This window comes from Bison bison, unplaced genomic scaffold (genome assembly GCF_000754665.1).
Source record: "Bison bison bison isolate TAMUID 2011002044 unplaced genomic scaffold, Bison_UMD1.0 scf7180017864092, whole genome shotgun sequence".
Classification (NCBI taxonomy): Eukaryota; Metazoa; Chordata; class Mammalia; order Artiodactyla; family Bovidae; genus Bison; species Bison bison.
Window position 1 is genome coordinate 566,140 of NW_011494664.1, and position 16,745 is coordinate 582,884.

General features: G+C 46.7%; 1 protein-coding gene across 1 annotated transcript in view; it reads right to left on the reverse strand.

Annotated features, from left to right (window-relative positions):
• The window catches only part of SHROOM3 (shroom family member 3), a 331,740-nt gene that overhangs the window by 32,167 nt on the left and 282,828 nt on the right, over positions 1 to 16,745 (reverse strand). The window contains exons 5-6 of the mRNA XM_010838194.1: positions 9,000 to 9,131; positions 4 to 2,261 (exon numbers count right to left, since the gene is read on the reverse strand). Of these exons, the coding sequence (XP_010836496.1) occupies positions 4 to 2,261; positions 9,000 to 9,131 (2,390 nt within the window). The remainder of the gene's footprint in view (positions 1 to 3; positions 2,262 to 8,999; positions 9,132 to 16,745) is intronic.

Genomic DNA, 16,745 nt, shown 5'->3' on the forward strand with positions numbered 1-16,745 from the left:
GGCGTCGGAAGGACGTGGCTCCCAGGACGCGGGACTGTGCATCCTTGATGCTGTTCCGGTAGGCGCGGCTGAAGGGGGCGTCCTGCACAGTCGACTCTGGCGTGCGGGGCCTGTCGTCCGACCACATGGCCTCCTTCTCGGCCTCGCTGAAGAGCTGGAAGCTGCTCTGGCTGCGGAGCAGACGGGCGTCCCGCCTCGGGGGCTCTCCACCCCGGAGTGGGGCACCCCGGCCCCCCTCCACAGCCCGCCTCGGCTGTTGACCACACGGCTGCCAGGAAACCTCTTCTGACTTTGGCTCCCCGTTTTTGAAGTGCTGTTCTCCATTGCCTAGGGGTTCAGTGAGTTCGGAAAAATGTATACGGCCTTTAGTCTCCTCCGAGTCATTCCCCAAAGTATTGGAGGCTGGGAGTGTCCTGTGGGGCCTGTAATTATAGCCGTAAGTAGAGCCGCCGGCACTCGGGGGTCTCTGGCCAGCCTGCTCTCGCTGCTCGATCTTGGAAACCTTCTCCAGCACGGAGCAGTGGGGCTTCCCGTACTGAAAGCCCTGCAGAGCCGAGGTGCTGCTGGAACTCAGCCTCCTCCGGCCCAGACTGGAGGTCTCCTGTGGGGATGGGGAGGGCGGCTCTTCATACGTTGGGTCTGAACTCTGGAAAGAGGCCAAGGTTCTCCCCTCGGGCCTTGGATAGGACACCGACCTGTCCAGCTGGCTCTTGTGATCAGCAACAGCAGTCCTTCCAGACTCTTCTCCCTTGGTATTGACTGCGCAGGTGGATGAGCCTTCCAGGTAGACTTCCTGGGCTGCTGCTCCGAGATCCAAGCTGCTTTGCCTTCTTAGACTCTCAGGAATGTTCTGGAGGGAGGAGAAGGCAGCTGCAGTCTTGCCAAAGCTGCCTGGCATACTCTGGCCCAGGCTGCCTCCGTGGAGCCTCCCCCGGAGGTTGGCATTGTGGTCTTCATGGGAATCCCCCTCCCAAGGCTCTGAAGGCAGGAAGGATCTCTTGTCTTCACCCACTTCGCACACCTGAGCCTGAGGGGATTGGAGGCTGTGGTAATTAGAATATCTGTTGCCCTGGGTGCTCTTTCTCTCACTGGGATGTGGGCTGTGGCCTTCTAGAGGTGTGAGAAGTCTCTTCAGGGAGGTCTCCTCCTCGTTCTCAGGCACTGAGGGAAAATGGACTTTATAGGGGACACATTTGGCTGAAGTTTCAGGTTTCCTCTCTACTAGGGACACTGAGTCCCGTTCTAAGGCCTGGCAGAAGGCGAAGCCAGGCCTGCTAGATCCGTTTTGGTTCCCATTCTCATCAAGGGCAGCCATTCTGTCGCACGCTCCCTGAGGAGGTGTGTACCCACCCTCCTTGGCCAGGGCAGGGTAGAGGGTACCATTTCCACTCACAGAAGGCCGGGGCACCTGGGCGAAGTGTGGCTCCAGGGAAGGTACTGGGTAGATGCCAGTCGGCAGCAGAGGTTGGCCGGGCTGGGCCTTCTGGGTATAATTGTGCTTGGGCTTCACTGGAGGGCTGTTTTCTGGGCTCTTCTCTAGCACAGTATGCAGCTGTTCCTCTATGAAGGGAGATTTCAGGGTGCCTGCAGAGTTTGCTGGAGGTCGGCAGAACCGTTTCTGATCTAGGCTAGACCAGGAGCTGGGCCTCTCTCGCTGCCGGAAGGCTGCATAACTGTCACTCCGAGCTGGGGGCAGGGGCGCACCCACTTTAGGAGGCAAGTTGTCCACAGTGGTCTCTAAGGAACCGGGGCACTGCTGGCTCCAGGAAGAGGGTGGTGCGCCTTTGCCCCGAGGAACATTATGGAATTTATTGTAGCCCTGACCATCAGTTGAGGCTCGGGTCTCCCTACCTTGGAGAAGCAGGCCTGAAGAGTTCACCTCATACTCTGCTGAGACCCCCCTCCGGGGGTCATAGACTGTCTTAACATAGCGAATATCTGCCTGCTTCATCCCTTCTAGGAGGCCACCTCGAGCAGAAGTGGTATCCATGGAGCCCGAACGCTCCCGGCCAGAGACGCCAGGGGGTGGATACTCGAGGATGCTGGAACTGGTGGAGAAGGAGCTGTAAGCCGAATCTCTCTTGCTGTGGAGGTGGCTGAGCTGGTCAATGCTGCTGGTGGACTTGGCCGGGGAGAGAAGGTGGCAGGGTGGGTATCCCCCGCCGGCCTCCAGGCTCTCCATGCTCCCCTGGGAGCTGCACCGGTCAGGGCTCTGCCTCAGATATGCGTGGTCATAGCCAGAGAGGTCACTGGTGGAGGAGCTGGAAGAAAGGGAGGCAGGGCAGTCAGCGGTGAGCCCTGATTGTTCAGTAGGCTTCCAGGCACAGGACTAGCTTATAAATGGACTGTTGTGCAAGATGTTTGGTTTCTGGAAGGGTGGGTAAAAGGACCATATTTGGGCCTTGCTCGGCCTCCCTACGTGTCATCACTAGGAGTAACTGCCCAACACCATAACCTATGTGTCTCTAATTAATCACCCAGGCTCGCCAGGGGAGAAGTGGGGAGCAGGAGGACACCACGTGGGCCTTTGGGCTCAGGCAACACGATGATATACTGTGTTCTGTGCCGGAAGTGACATTCTGCACGTGCCCCAAAAATGAGAGAGGTGAGCAAGGAAAGCGGAGGGCGAGATGAGTTAGAGGGACAGAGACTGACATTTTGTGTCTCTTGGGGCGTCTGTGGGAAGAAGGGGAAAGCTTAGTAAGAGACCAGGCACGCGGATGGGTGAGGGAGACTGTGCACATGTCCCCGGTTTTAGTTAATATCTTTCCTTTTTATGGAGTTGAAGGGCTACTCCCTGGCAATCTTCCTGGAATTTCCACTGTACAAGAGACAATTTGTTTGTGGTAAGAAAGCCAAACACAAAACTGAATGAGAGAATACTCAGAAACATTGAGAGCTAGCAAAAGTGGATGAGAGAGGAAAAGCAGACTGGCTAAGAAGTCTTAATCACGGGAGGCTCTCAGGTGCTGGGAGACCATCACCCATGGACAACTGCCCAGAGTCTGGGCAAAGCCTCATACGCTGGACAGTAAGACATTTTCCTTCACTAGCTCCTCCAAAAAGTTGCCATAAGACAGAATTACTTATAGCTAACTTTAATTATAAACCCCAAATATACTTCACCCAGCATGGGCGAGAGAGAATAGAGATATAGGAAGGAATAAGTAGCTCAAAAATCAAACAGCAGTCTCAATAGTTCAAACATTTGTGATTCACTGTTCTCTAAAGAGGGCTTCCCTGGTGGCTCAGCGGTAAAGAATTTGCCTGTAATGCAGGAGACACAGGTTCGATCCTTGGGTCAGGAGGATTCTCTGGAGGAGGAAATGGCAACCCACTCCAGGATTCTTGCCTGGAAAATCCCATGGACAGAGAAGCATGGTGGGCTACAGTCCATAGGGTCACAAAAAGAATAAAGAAAACGAAGAGTTCTTGCCTGAGGCTTTTCATTTTTAAATGAATAGGCATTTAAACACTATTAAAATCCATGGAGCTATTATTATATTTCTAGATGTCGTATAAGTAAATACGGTGTCTTAATGGCTGAGTAGGTGATAATGCTTTGCTGGACTGTCTCCAGAGTATACGGGAGGAGACTAGAAGGATCATATTCTGAGTCAAAACTGGAGCAGAATTCAAGGAAAAGAAGACTACATTTTCAGCAATTGCCCCCCCAGAATAATATTTCTTTTTCAGGGCAAGTAAACTTACTGAATGGAACATCTTGCTTTGGCAGGGACAGGTATAAATTCAAGGAGGAAGGAAGGGTTAATCCCAACCAGATTAGGGAAGCCAGTCCTGGCACTCCATGTCACGGCATATGTCACTACCAGCATTTACCCCCCCACCCCCAAATGAAGAGGATGTGCTGAAGATGCACATGACATGACTGAGGATAATCCCCTATGACCCACTTGTGCTCCTGTTTATCTCCTCTAACAGAAGACTCAGAGTTAATACTTCAAGGGGACACGGAAGCAGTAGATTCCACAAGGGCTGTTTTTGCTCACCAATTCCATGCAGGTGGTAGACACTACTTAATCCTCCTCCCCACTGCTAAGAATTTTAGCAGTCTTTCACTAAAAGGATAAGCCAGATCTAATTTAGGAACATGTGAAAAAAAAAAAATCAAAGTGAATAAACTGATGGGTTAACTGAAACACTGCTGAATCGGAGGAAATGCCATCGCAAAATACAGATGGATCTAGAAACATGAACTCACTGGTAAACATATCTCGAGCCAAGCAAGGGTAGAGTGGGTTCCGTCTTGCGGCCAAAGGACACTTAACCCACCAATTCTCAGATGGAATGCATCCCATGAGGACCATTCTTATTCTTCACTGCTACTCAGGGAGGGCTTTGTCTCCCCAAATTCTCATTTCCAAGCTGCCTGGGGACTAAGACCCAGTGACCTATGCCATGCCACGGAGTGCCCTGACATCACCCTGTAGGAACAAGTTCTTCTACCACATTCTGGAAGCAGTCATTCTGATTACCCCTGCCATTCCTGCTTCCAAGATGGCACTCTTACAGATGGCTGCCAAGAACCTGACATGCAGGTCTTCAATCCTGCAGCAGTTCCAGCCCACACAGAGACATCCTTACTCTCAAGATAAGTGTGTCAAGCTTGTCAGAGTTCTCACTGTGGTCTGACGACTTCTCTACCTTCGTTTCCCATTGCTCTCCTCCTTGCTCACTGCACTCTGGCATAATGGCCACTGATGGCCTCTCAAACCCATGAAATATGTTCCCACATCAGGGACTCAGGGCCTTTGTACTCACTGTTCCCACCATAAGGAATGCTCTTCACCTGGCTCACTCCCTTCCTTTATTCATGACTGCATCGGAGAATACTTCCTGCCATTCACTATCTTAAAAGTACCTCCCCTCTCCGTATTTCTTGCTGCTCTGCTTTATTATCTTCACAGCACTTACTACTACTTGATATTACATCACCTCTGTTTAAAAGTATTTCCTAAATACTTAAAACACAACAAAGAGCACAAAACAATTATATGAAAACATTTCCTAAAGTGTACTACCAGAACATTAATTAATTCCTCAGATGATAAAATGTCTGGAAAATACTGGGCTGCTGCTAAGTCACTTCAGTCGTGTGCGACTCTGTGTGACCCCATAGACAGCAGCCCACCAGGCTCCCTCGTCCCTGGGATTCTCCAGGCAAGAACACTGGAGTGGGTTGCCATCTCCTTCTCCAATGCATGCAAGTGAAAAGTGAAAGTGAAGTTGCTCAGTCATGTCCGACTCTTAGCAACCATGGACTGCAGCCTACCATGCTCCTCCATCCATGAGATTTTCCAGGCAAGAGTACTGGAGAGGGGTGCCATTGCCTTCTCCAGATAAGGTAAATAATTGTAATTTAAGACATCCGAGTCCTTAATAAATTTGTTCATGTGATATTCTGCAAGGCAAATATACTAAGCAGTGCTTTAAGGTTTTTTTTAATGTAGACCACTTTTATTTAAAGTCTTTATTGAATTTGTTACAATATTGTTTCTGCTTTGTATTTTGATTTTTTGGCCACAAGGCATGTGGGTAATATCCCACATGTTCTCTGACCAGGGGTTAAACCCGCACTCCTGCCCTGGCAGGCGAAGTCTTAACCACTGGACCACCAGGGAAGTCCCAAGCAGTGATTTCTAAACTTACATGACCCTAGACAGTTTTCCCCAAGGAGCATCTAATGGATTATCATTCCATGGAACATACCTGGGGAAACAATAAATACTACTTTTTGATGTCTTGCTCAATCTTGCACTCTCAATAACTAAAAATTATCTCAGACATAGTAGGTATTCCATACATATTTGTTAGAGGAATGAATCAATGAGCATGTACTGGTTCTTTAGTATTGTGATGGTGTTATTTCAGCCTCTTGGGAGGGGACTAGACTACAGGATTTTTTGGAGGTTTTTCCTAAAGTACTATGTACTTTAGAAGTCCTAATACTTTAGGACCATTGTGAGACTTCTGTAGGACAGCAGAAGGACAGTGACAAGGATCTGAGAGAAAGCAGCTGGAACACAGTTGCAGTGAAATTTCAGATCTGAGCCAGTTTGCAGGCAGTGAAAATTACATATCTTCTGTCTCTTTGAACGTCTCTCTCCCTCTCTCCTGCCCCTCCCCATCCCTTGAGCTCCCTCTCCTTTTCCTGCTTCTTAATGAGAAACAGATCCACATATTTAGGACGAGGCTGTGTGAACGCTGTCACAGGGATGCTGCCCACCAGACCACTAGATGCCACTGTGCCCCTCAGAAATGTACCAGGAGAGCTTCTCCAGCTACAGCTGCCAAAGGGCAGCCCTTATGAGCAGAACTCAGAGCTGCGAACCCAAGGCATGGAATGAACAGACCACAGGATGCTTTGAGCTGGGGTAGAAGAAAATCCACATGGATGTGTCATTTTGGGGTAACCCAAGCTTTCCTTTCTCCTCCTGTACCCCCACCCAGAGCTTTTGTGTTGACAGTCATTGTGTCAGGGAAGGCTGCTCCGAAGCTTGCATTAGAGGGCAGAGTGGTAGGTCCAGTGCAGGCTCCATCTGCCTACACCCCTCTGGAGGGTGGGATGAGGAAGAAACAGCAAGTGGAAAAGCAGAGCCTGTAGAGTATTGCACTTCTGATGTCAACACTTCGACTCTCCTGGGGCCTCTGGAAGCTCACCATAGTTACTGTGGGCAGTGACTCTAGGCACCAATTGCAATTGTCTTATTTCTGTCTTCAGCCCAGTGTATATTTAGGTCATAGTATGACTTCAGATTTAAGGGCCTCCTAAGGTTAATGGGCTTCCCTGCTGGCTCAGTGGTAAATAATCCGCCTGCAATGCAGGAGACCTGGGTTTGATCCCTGGTTTGGGAAGATCCCTTGGAGAAGGGAATGGCTACCCACTCCGGAATTCTTGCCTGGAGAATTCCATGGACAGAGGAGCTTGGCAGGCTCCAATATGGGGTCTGACATGCAGTCGCAAACAGTGGGACACAACTTAGCAACTGAACATCAACAAAGGTTAGTGGTTAGGAGGGGTACCCTGTTAATACTCCTGCATTTTATAAATGTGTACTGGTTCATGCCATTAACCTCGTTCATTATTATGTTTCACTGTGTCTCTGACAAGTTTTCAGCCTTAATTATTATAATTACTTTTCATAATTACTGAGTGCTCACTATGTTCCAGGAACTACACTGTCTTACATCTTACTTTGTTTAATCCTCACTATGATCCAATGAGATATATATTATTAATTTCATTTTACAGACAAAGAAACCAAGATCAAAGCGGTTAAATGCTTTGCTCAACCTTATGTAGTAGGTAATGAAACTGAGATTGAAACTGAGGTCTGATTTATAAGCCCAAGTACCTCACCATCTGGTGTCACTTCCACAGCTGGGCCCCCGCATCTAACCTAAAAGCCTGTAACACGGCCATGCCCACAGAGCAAAAGCACTGTGCCTCCACGTGAGCCCTGCTGGGGCTGTGTTCCTGGAGCACACAGGGCTCAGACGGTGAAATTTTTTCAGGGTTACGGGGAGCGCTGTGGGCAAGGGAAAGGAATGTCTGTAACAAGGAGGGCAATCAAAAAGTATCCTAACAGGCCATGCCCACCAGTCAGAGCTCTAGGATTTATTTGGCCCTTGATCTGAGCAGACGTGGGTCATGGGGATTCTGAGTCTCGGCCTCACCAAATGTGTAGCCACCATCTGTTTGTTAAGTAATCCTTCCAGCAACATCCTCCCCTCCCTGATACTGACCAGCATTTTGTGCCTGGCCACTCAGTTGTGTCCGACTCTTTATGATCCCATGGACTGTAGCCTACCAAATTCCCTGTCCATGGAATTATCCAGGCAAGAATACTGGAGTGGGTTGCCACTTCCTTCTGCAGGGGATCTTCCCAACCCAGGAACTGAATCCGCGTATCCTGTGTGTCTCCTGCATTGGCAGGCGGATTGTTTACCACTGGCACCACCTGGGAAGCCCTCCTGCCTCACTACTAATAACCTATATCCAAGTACTTCCAAAAAGTGGTAAGCAACAGGGCCTGCCTCCCTGGCTTCAGGAGATGGACTCCAATTTGCATGGCTCCAAGTCTGAAGTAAATGCAGGGGTGTCCTGACTTCATTCTTTAATAGGTCTGGGGCGGGGGGCGGGTCAAGCTTGGCTCCCTTCTCCTCAGTCCCCTTCAATTGTGTCAGGTCTGATTACTGTAATAAATCCCTTCTCCTGCATCACTCGTGATGGCTCTGCTTTTTCCAGACTGGACCTTGACTGCTGGAGCAATAAGACAGGCAGAAGAAAGATGACTCATACAGCTAGTATAGAGGAAGCACATGAGGTTATGGGCAATGGCTTTGAAACCTGGCTTGGATTTGATTCATGACTCAGGTACTGAGCAGATGTTTGAGCCTGGACAAACCCATCTCTCCAGCTTCAACATCCTGTCCTATGAAATGGAGTCAAGAAGACTATATCTGTTTCAAAGGTGCATACGAAGGACCGCATGAGATGATGTACATACTGAACAGTCCTCAGTGTGTTAACTGCTTTGACTGGAGCTAAGTTGGATAACTGGCTTTAACAGAGAGAGAAAAACCAAGTGGGAAGTTCAAACACTGAATAAAACCATTCAGATAAAAAATAGATACCTATTTGACTAAAAGGATGTGAAGCATCAAGGGAGGGAGCCGTCCGTTTTTCTGCTATAGTGCTATGGTGTGTAATTGAGAAATGTCTGATTGAGGATCAATAAACCCCATAAATATCTCAAATGGCTAGTCATTGTTCAAAATAACCCTGGCCTCTCTCCACGCTAGTCTAGCCCAGAAGGTGATGACTCATATGCACGTCAGGGCTTTTAAGACGATGCGGATAGTGGGTAGAGAGACTTAATACTTGGGGTGAGTAAAAGAAAACAATCCTTTCTGGGAACAGAGCATTTGAAAGCAAACCGCACCCCCACCCCCAGGTCTCAGCTGTGGTCACTTACCTGGAATGGTAGCTCTGGGGCCAAGGCGTGCCAATCGTGCCCTGAGATATCTGCATCATGCTGGCATCAGGTTGGTTCTCCCCAAGTTTGGTCGAGTGCCAAGAATGAGGCCGGCCTGCAGGTTCAGTGCGTCTGGGGAGACACAGCACACGAACGCCCGTGTTAGGAGCAGTCGCCACTGATCTCTTCACCAGTGAGATTTATGGACTTGGAAGCAGAGACTGCTGTGTCTCAGAGATGGAACACAGTCGAGTAAATACTGGAAAACATCTTACTGTTCATTTCTCTTACTAACCATTGTTTTTTTTTCTGCTTTATTATTATTTTTATTTTCCTTTTCATTTCGACATGATTTCAGTTACATACAAATATTGCAAACTTAAAGAATTCCTGCATAAACCCTTGTGCCCTGTTGAGAGTGCAAACTGGTGCAGCCACTATGGAAAACAGTATGGCGTTTCCTTAAAAAAAATTTAAAATAGAGCTACGATAGGATCCAGCAATCCCACGACTGGGTATTTATCCAAAGAAACTGAAATCAGGATCTTAAAGGGGTATCTGTACTCCCGTGTTCACTGCAGCATTACTCATAATAGCCAAGATATCCCCTAAGTACACACAGAACTGACAAAGCTGAAGGGGAGAAGTGGGTGTTCTTCAGACTGCACGGCTGGAGGTTGAATTTGGTAGGGAGGATTACACTATTGTACAAGTTCAGAGTCAGAGAGTGGCTGAACTTTATTTTTGACAAAAAAAAAAAAAGCGAGATGTTTACCACTGACTTCAGGGATTTCTAGACTGAAATCTCAATGGTGAGAAGAGAGGAGGTACCCTGAAGTAGCACGGAGCTACCCAGGCTTAATATCAGCTGGTACACCTCCTTCAGGAAGGAGCAGACATCTTGCTGAAAGTTCTGAATCAGACTCTGAAGCAGGAAAGGCGGCTGTGCAGAGAACAGTGAAGATCAGTGGAACTGTCTCATCTAGATTAAGTGAAAAAAAATTATCTATGTGCTTTTAAAGACAACAGTAGGCTCTCTTTTAAATCAGGGGTCCCAGACCCCGAGGCCATGGACTGGTTACTGGTCCGTGACCTGTTAGGAGCCAGGCCACATGGCAGGTGGTGAGCGGCGTGTGAAGAAGCGAAGCTTCACCTGTGTTTACAGCTGCTCCCCACTGCTTGCATTACAGTCTGATTCTGCATTACGGTGAGCTGTGCAATTATTTCACTATGTATCACAATGGAATAGTCATAGAAATAAAGTACGCAATAAATGCAATGTGCTGGAATCATCCTGAAACCATCCCCGACCCCCAATTACTTGGGGAAAAACTGTCTTCCACAAAACTGGTCCCTGGTGCCAAAAAGGTTGGGAACTGCTGTTTTCAATCTAAGCTGTCCAGACCGCTCTTCAATTTCCTTCCCTTTCATTCAAGGGGCATCCACAGACACTTTCTACATGGCAGCCATTATGCTGGCACTCAGGTTACAAAGTATCATTAGATGCAAATAGCTCACAGAGTAGTAGAAGAGACAGCCAAGCAGAGCACTGTAATACACTGAGATGGGGTCCCTAATAGAGATGTGTACAAGGTGCTCGGTGTACTCAGGAGAGGGAGTCACTGGGGGTTTCACAGTTAACTAAGCCATGAAAGATTTCTCCAGATGGAAGGGGATGGGAAATGGAAGGGAAGCACATCCAGGTAGAAGAGACAGCATGGCAGATGCATGAAAATACAGAAGAACATGGTACAAACAGCTTACATAAGTGGAGACTAGATGATGAGTGAGGGGGAGGCAGCAGATGAAGATGAAGAGGATCCAGATCTCAGCCGGCCTCACTGAAGGCAACAGACAGTACCCTATGGAACTGGAGGCCACTGAAGAACCTGAGCCAAGGAGGGCCATGTTCAAATTTGAGTTTCAGGAAGATACTGCCAATAATGAAAATAAATTTGAGACAGAGAGAGGATTGGAGGCTACTGGACTGGCCACAGTAAGAGATTAAATAAAGACCCAGCACTAAGGCAGGAGCAGTGAACTTAAACAGACAACAGATCTAATGCCTAGCCTAGTGAGCACCTGGATGTGGCTGGCACAGAAGAGTACAGTCCAGGAGGAAAGATGGCCTTTACGTAGCCTGAGCTAGAATGGTAATATTCCTCACCTATATAAAGAACTGTGAGATGAGGGGCGGGAACAGAGTGCGGAAGGAGGGAGACAGTGGGGTGTGCAATGTGAGGTGCCTGCGGGGTTGCAGTGGGGGACAGGAGGCAGTGGCAGCTACAGGACTGGCGTCTGGGCTAAAGGTAGAAACTGAGGAGGCACGAAACACATGGCCTTTGAGAAAAGATGAGCTGCTTGGGCAGAGCGCCTAGGAGACTGAAAGGAAGTCCCTTAAAGATAGGCCTCTGAGAACTGTCCCAATTTGGGGGTGGAAGGGGGCTGGAGGGGGCTATCAAGAGGCTTCCAGAGGAGCAGGAGGGAAACCAGGAGGGCGTGGGAATTTCACAGAATCCCCCAGTGAGAGGGTGGGGAGAGCAAGGAACTGCCAAGCATCCCAGCTGCTACAGAGAGGCTAGTCTGATGCCGGTGCCTGCGAGTGCACTTGACTCGATGGCTGATAAGTCTCTGCGAGGGAATGACAGGGGAGAGGCCTGAGTAGGATCAGGTAAGAGGTGAGGGAAGGAGCCCGTCAAGCCTGTATACTGTCACCCTGCTTATTTAACTTCTATGCAGAGTACATCATGAGAAACGCTGGGCTGGAAGAAGCACACGCTGGAATCAAGATTGCCGGGAGAAATATCGATAACCTCAGATATGCAGATGACAACACCCTTATGGCAGAAAGTGAAGAGGAACTAAAAAGCCTCTTGATGAAAGTGAAAGAGGAGAGTGAAAAAGTTGGCTTAAAACTCAACATTCAGAAAACGAAGATCATGGCATCTGGCCCCATCACTTCATGGGAAATAGATGGGGAAACAGTGGAAACAGTGTCAGACTTTATTTTGGGGGGCTCCAAAATCACTGCAGATGGTGACTGCAGCCATGAAATTAAAAGACAGTTACTCCTTGGAAGGAAAGTTATGAACAACATAGACAGCATATTCAAAAGCAGAGACATTACTTTGCCAACAAAGGTCCGTCTAGTCAAGGCTATGGTTTTTCCTGTGGTCATGTATGGATGTGAGAGTTGGACTGTGAAGAAAGCTGAGCGCCGAAGAATTGATGCTTTTGAACTGTGGTGTTGGAGAAGACTCTTGAGAATCCCTTGGACTACAGGAGATCCAACCAGTCCATCCTAAAGGAGATCAGTCCTGGGTGTTTATTGGAAGGACTGATGCTGAGGCTGAAACTCCAATACTTTGGCCATCTCATGCGAAGAGTTGACTCACTGGAAAAGACCTTGATGCTGGGAGGGACTGGGGGCAGGAGAAGAAGGGGACGACAGGGTGAGATGGCTGGATGGCATCACCGACTAGATGGACATGAGTTTGGGAGAACTCCAGGAGTTGGTGATGTACAGGGAGGCCTGGCGTGCTGCAATTCATGGGGTCGCAAAGAGTCAGACACAACTGAGCGACTGAACTGAACTGAAGAGGTGAATGAGAGAGAAAACGGATATAGCAATGGGAGGTAATTCTTTAAAGAACTTGGCTCTAAAGGAGATAAAGAGGGTGGTAGCTAGAAGGCTGGGGCTTCCTTAGTGGCTCAGGGTCAATGCAAGAGGCATGGGTTCGATCCCTGGTTGGGAAGATCGCCTGGAGAAGGGAATGGCTACTCACTCCAGGATTCTTGCCTGGAGAATTCCATGGACAGTGGAGCCTGGCAGGCTACAGTCCATGAGTTACAAAGGGTCAGACACGACTGAACAGAACAGCTAGAAGGCTAGAAGGGGGCCAGGGAGTGTTATTGCTGTTTTATTTTAAATGATGAGAAGTCCGAGCAAGTCTATATGAGACAGAGAATGGATGTATGTGCAGCTGAAGAGAGGCTGCCACTCCTTAAGACTCATGAGGAAATAGGAAAGGACAGCATTCCAGAGCACACGAAGGGCATGAAGGACATGAAAAGCATGACTTCATGTGGAAGAGAAGCCAGATCCATTGGGATGAGAAAGGAGGAGGTCAGGTGGTGCTCATATAAAAGAGGGTGGGAGGACAGCTGAAAGGACTGAACTTCACACCCACTGTCCTCTAGAGGGACGAGTGAGAGGCTCGATGCGGTGGGTGGGGATCAAGGGGCATGACAGGTGAGGACTGAAGTGCTGAAACTGCACTAATGATATTGAAAAGATTTAATAACTAAGATATGTTCTCTGCTCTTAAGCTTACATTCTGGAGGGGAGGGGTACCAAATGAAGTATTTCTCTAATACATAATAAACTATAAAGAAATAATTCTTACAGTAAAGATAAAGTGCCCAAGACTTGCAATGCCAAGACAGGACACTCACCTTGGGAAGATGCTTCTCCAGAGTAGACTGCAGAGGTTGGCTGTTTGCCTTGGATTAGGGGTGGGAGTTTCCCTTGTGGCTCAGCTGGTAAAGAATCCACCTGCAGTGCGGCAGACCTGGATTTGATCCCTGGGTTGGGAAGAGCCCCTGGAGAAGGGGAAGGCTACCCACTCCAATATTCCAGCCTGGAGAAATCCATATACTATATAGTCCACGGGGTCACAAAGAGTTGGACAGGACTGAGCGACTTTGACTTTCAGGGATGGAAGTGTGTATGGGGAGGATGCGTAGATTTCATCACAGTTGTAACACATTAAGAACAGGATGCTTGTGAAACAAACAAATCGATAGGTCCTGAAAAACACAGCCCTTTCATTTGGATGCAGAACATATGTTGGGAGGTTTCAGAGATAAATCTGTTTTACAATAGTCTTCCAAAATATGCAATTTAGAGATGACATGAGGAAAAAGAACAATGAAAAAGATGACCAAAATACAGCCCACCAACATTCAGTCTGAATAAAGAGCAATTTGGTAACATTCAGCAAGACAATTTTTAAGTAACATATTCATCAAAAGACTGAAACACAACCTAAATGCCTATCAACAGCAGACCAGTTAAGTCAGTGTGGTACCTCCATACAATGGAAGATGCATGTAGTCATTAAAAGAACTATACATGTTGACTTGGAAATAGCTCCAAAATATATGGTAAAAGAAACAAAATTAAGACACAAAACTGTGCATACAGTATGCTGCTGAACATGGGGGAAAACATACTTCTGTTTATTAATGTAAAGAATATTTCTGGAAGAATTCTTGAGAAACTAGAACCAATCAATGACTGCCTCTGGGGAGAAACATTTATTTTTCAAGTATTTCCTTTTGTAACTTTTGAATTGTATACCATGTACATGTGTTACCTATTAAAAAGCCATTTTTAAAATAAAATTCACTGTACCTGGAGATAACCAAAAAAGTCGAACAGCTGTTTACTGACCTTTTCAATGATGCAAGTAATTTAATAAGCATTCCTAAAGAGCACAGCGTGCTTTACCTTTTAGGATCACTTTGATCTTAAAGAAGATAAGCAAATATTTTCCTAAAGCACATTACATCATGAGCATATCAATAAGAGTCAGAGGACCATTTAATTTTAAAATTGAGCAAACTAAGTTTTGTGTGTGGGTGTAATTCAAACAAAGCCCTTGTGTTGCATTCCTAACCACAAACAAGGAAGCTTCATTGCGTGGGATGGGTAGGCTGATGAAACTGGAACTAGGCAAGTGACATAATGTCCTTCTTAGATGATTTTGTCCTAACACACAGAGAGATTTGAATGCAAAGCGTGTTTTGGAGAAATTTACAATAAACTAGTTGATGTCTCTCGAGCAGTATTCACTCATCTCCTTCCATGTGCCTTCTACCTTGCTGGGACTGTGGTTTTCGTTCAATTTAATTCAGACTTAAACTGAAGAAAGTAGGGGAAACCACGAGGCCATTCAGGTATGACCTAAATCAAATCCCTTATGATTATACAGTGGAAGTGACAAATAGATTCAAAGGATTAGATCTGATAGAGTGCCTGAAGAACTATGGACAGAGATTTGTAACACTGTACAGGAGGCAGTGACCAAAACTATCCCAAAGAAAAAGAAATGCAAGAGAGCAAAGAGGTTGTCTGAGGAGGCCTTACAAATAGCTGAGAAAAGAAGAGAAGTGAAAGGCAAAGGAGAAAGGGAAAGAATTACCCAACTGAATGCAGAATTCCAAAGAACAGCAAGGAGAGATAAGAAAGCCTTCTTAAGTGAACAATGCAAAGAAATAGAAGAAAACAACAGAATGGGAAAGACTAGGGATCGCTTCAAGAAAATAAGAGATACCAAGGGAACATTCCATGCAAAGATGGGTACAATAAAGGACAGAAACAGCAAGGACCTAACAGAAGCAGAAGAGATTAAGAAGAGGTGGCAAGGATACATAGAAGAACAACTCAAAAAAGGGCTTAATGATCCAGATAACAACGATGGTGTGGTCATTCCGGAGTGTGAAGTCAAGTGGGCCTTAGGAAGCATTACTAGGAACAAAGCTAGTTGAGATTATGGAATTCCAGCTGAGCTATTCAAATCCTAAAAGATGATGTTGTTAAAGTGCTGCACTCTATATGCCAGCAAATTTGAAAAACTCGGCAGTGGCCACAGGACTGGAAAAGGTCAGTTTTCATTGAAATCCTGAAGAAGGGCAATGCCAAAGAATGCTCAAACTAACACACAGTTTCCCTCTTTGCATATGCTAGCAAGGTAATGCTCAAAATCCTTCAAGCCAGGCTTCAACAGTATGTGAGCGGAGAACTTCCAGAAGTACAAGCTAGATTTAGAAAAAGCAGAGGAACCAGAGATCAAATTGCCAATATCCACTGGACCATAGAAAAAGAGAATTCCAGAAAAACATCCACTTCTGCTTCATTGACTATGCTAAAGTCTTTGACTGTGGGGATCACAACAAACTGTGGAAAATTCTTAAAGAGATGGAGATACCAGGCCACCTAACCTGCCTCTAGAGAAACCTGTATGCTGGTCAAGAAGCAATTGTTAGAACCAGACATAAAACAATGGACTGGTTCCAGATTGGGAAAGGAGTACATCAAGGCTGTATATTGTCACCCTGCTTCTGCTTATTTAACTTATATGCAGAGTACATCACGCAAAATGCCAGCCTGGATGAAGCACAAATTGGAATCAAGATTGGTGGGAGAAATATCAATAACCTCAGATACACAGATGGCAGAAAGTAAAGAGGAACTAAATAGTCTCTTGATGAAGGTAAAAGAGGAGAGTGAAAAAGCTTGCTTGAAACTTAATATTCAAAAAACTAAGATCATGGAATCCAGTCCCATCACTTCATGGCAAATAGATGGGGAGACAATGGATACAGTGGCAGATTTTATTTTCTTGGGCTCCAAAATCACTACAGATGGTGATTGCAGCCATGAAATCAAAAGACAGTTGTTCTTGGGAGAAAAGTTATGACAAACCTAGACAGTGTATTCAAAAGCAGAGACATCACTTTGCTGACAAAGGTCTGTCTTGTCAAACCTATGGTTTTCCCAGTAGTCATGTATGGATGTGAGAGCTGGATCATAAAGAAGGCTGAGCGCCAAAGAATGATGCTTTCAAACTGTGGTGCTGGAGAAGACTCTTGAGAGTCCCTTGGATTGCAAGGAGACTAAACCAGTAAATCCTAAAGGAAATGAATCCTGAATATTCACTGCAAGGACTGATGCTGAAGCTC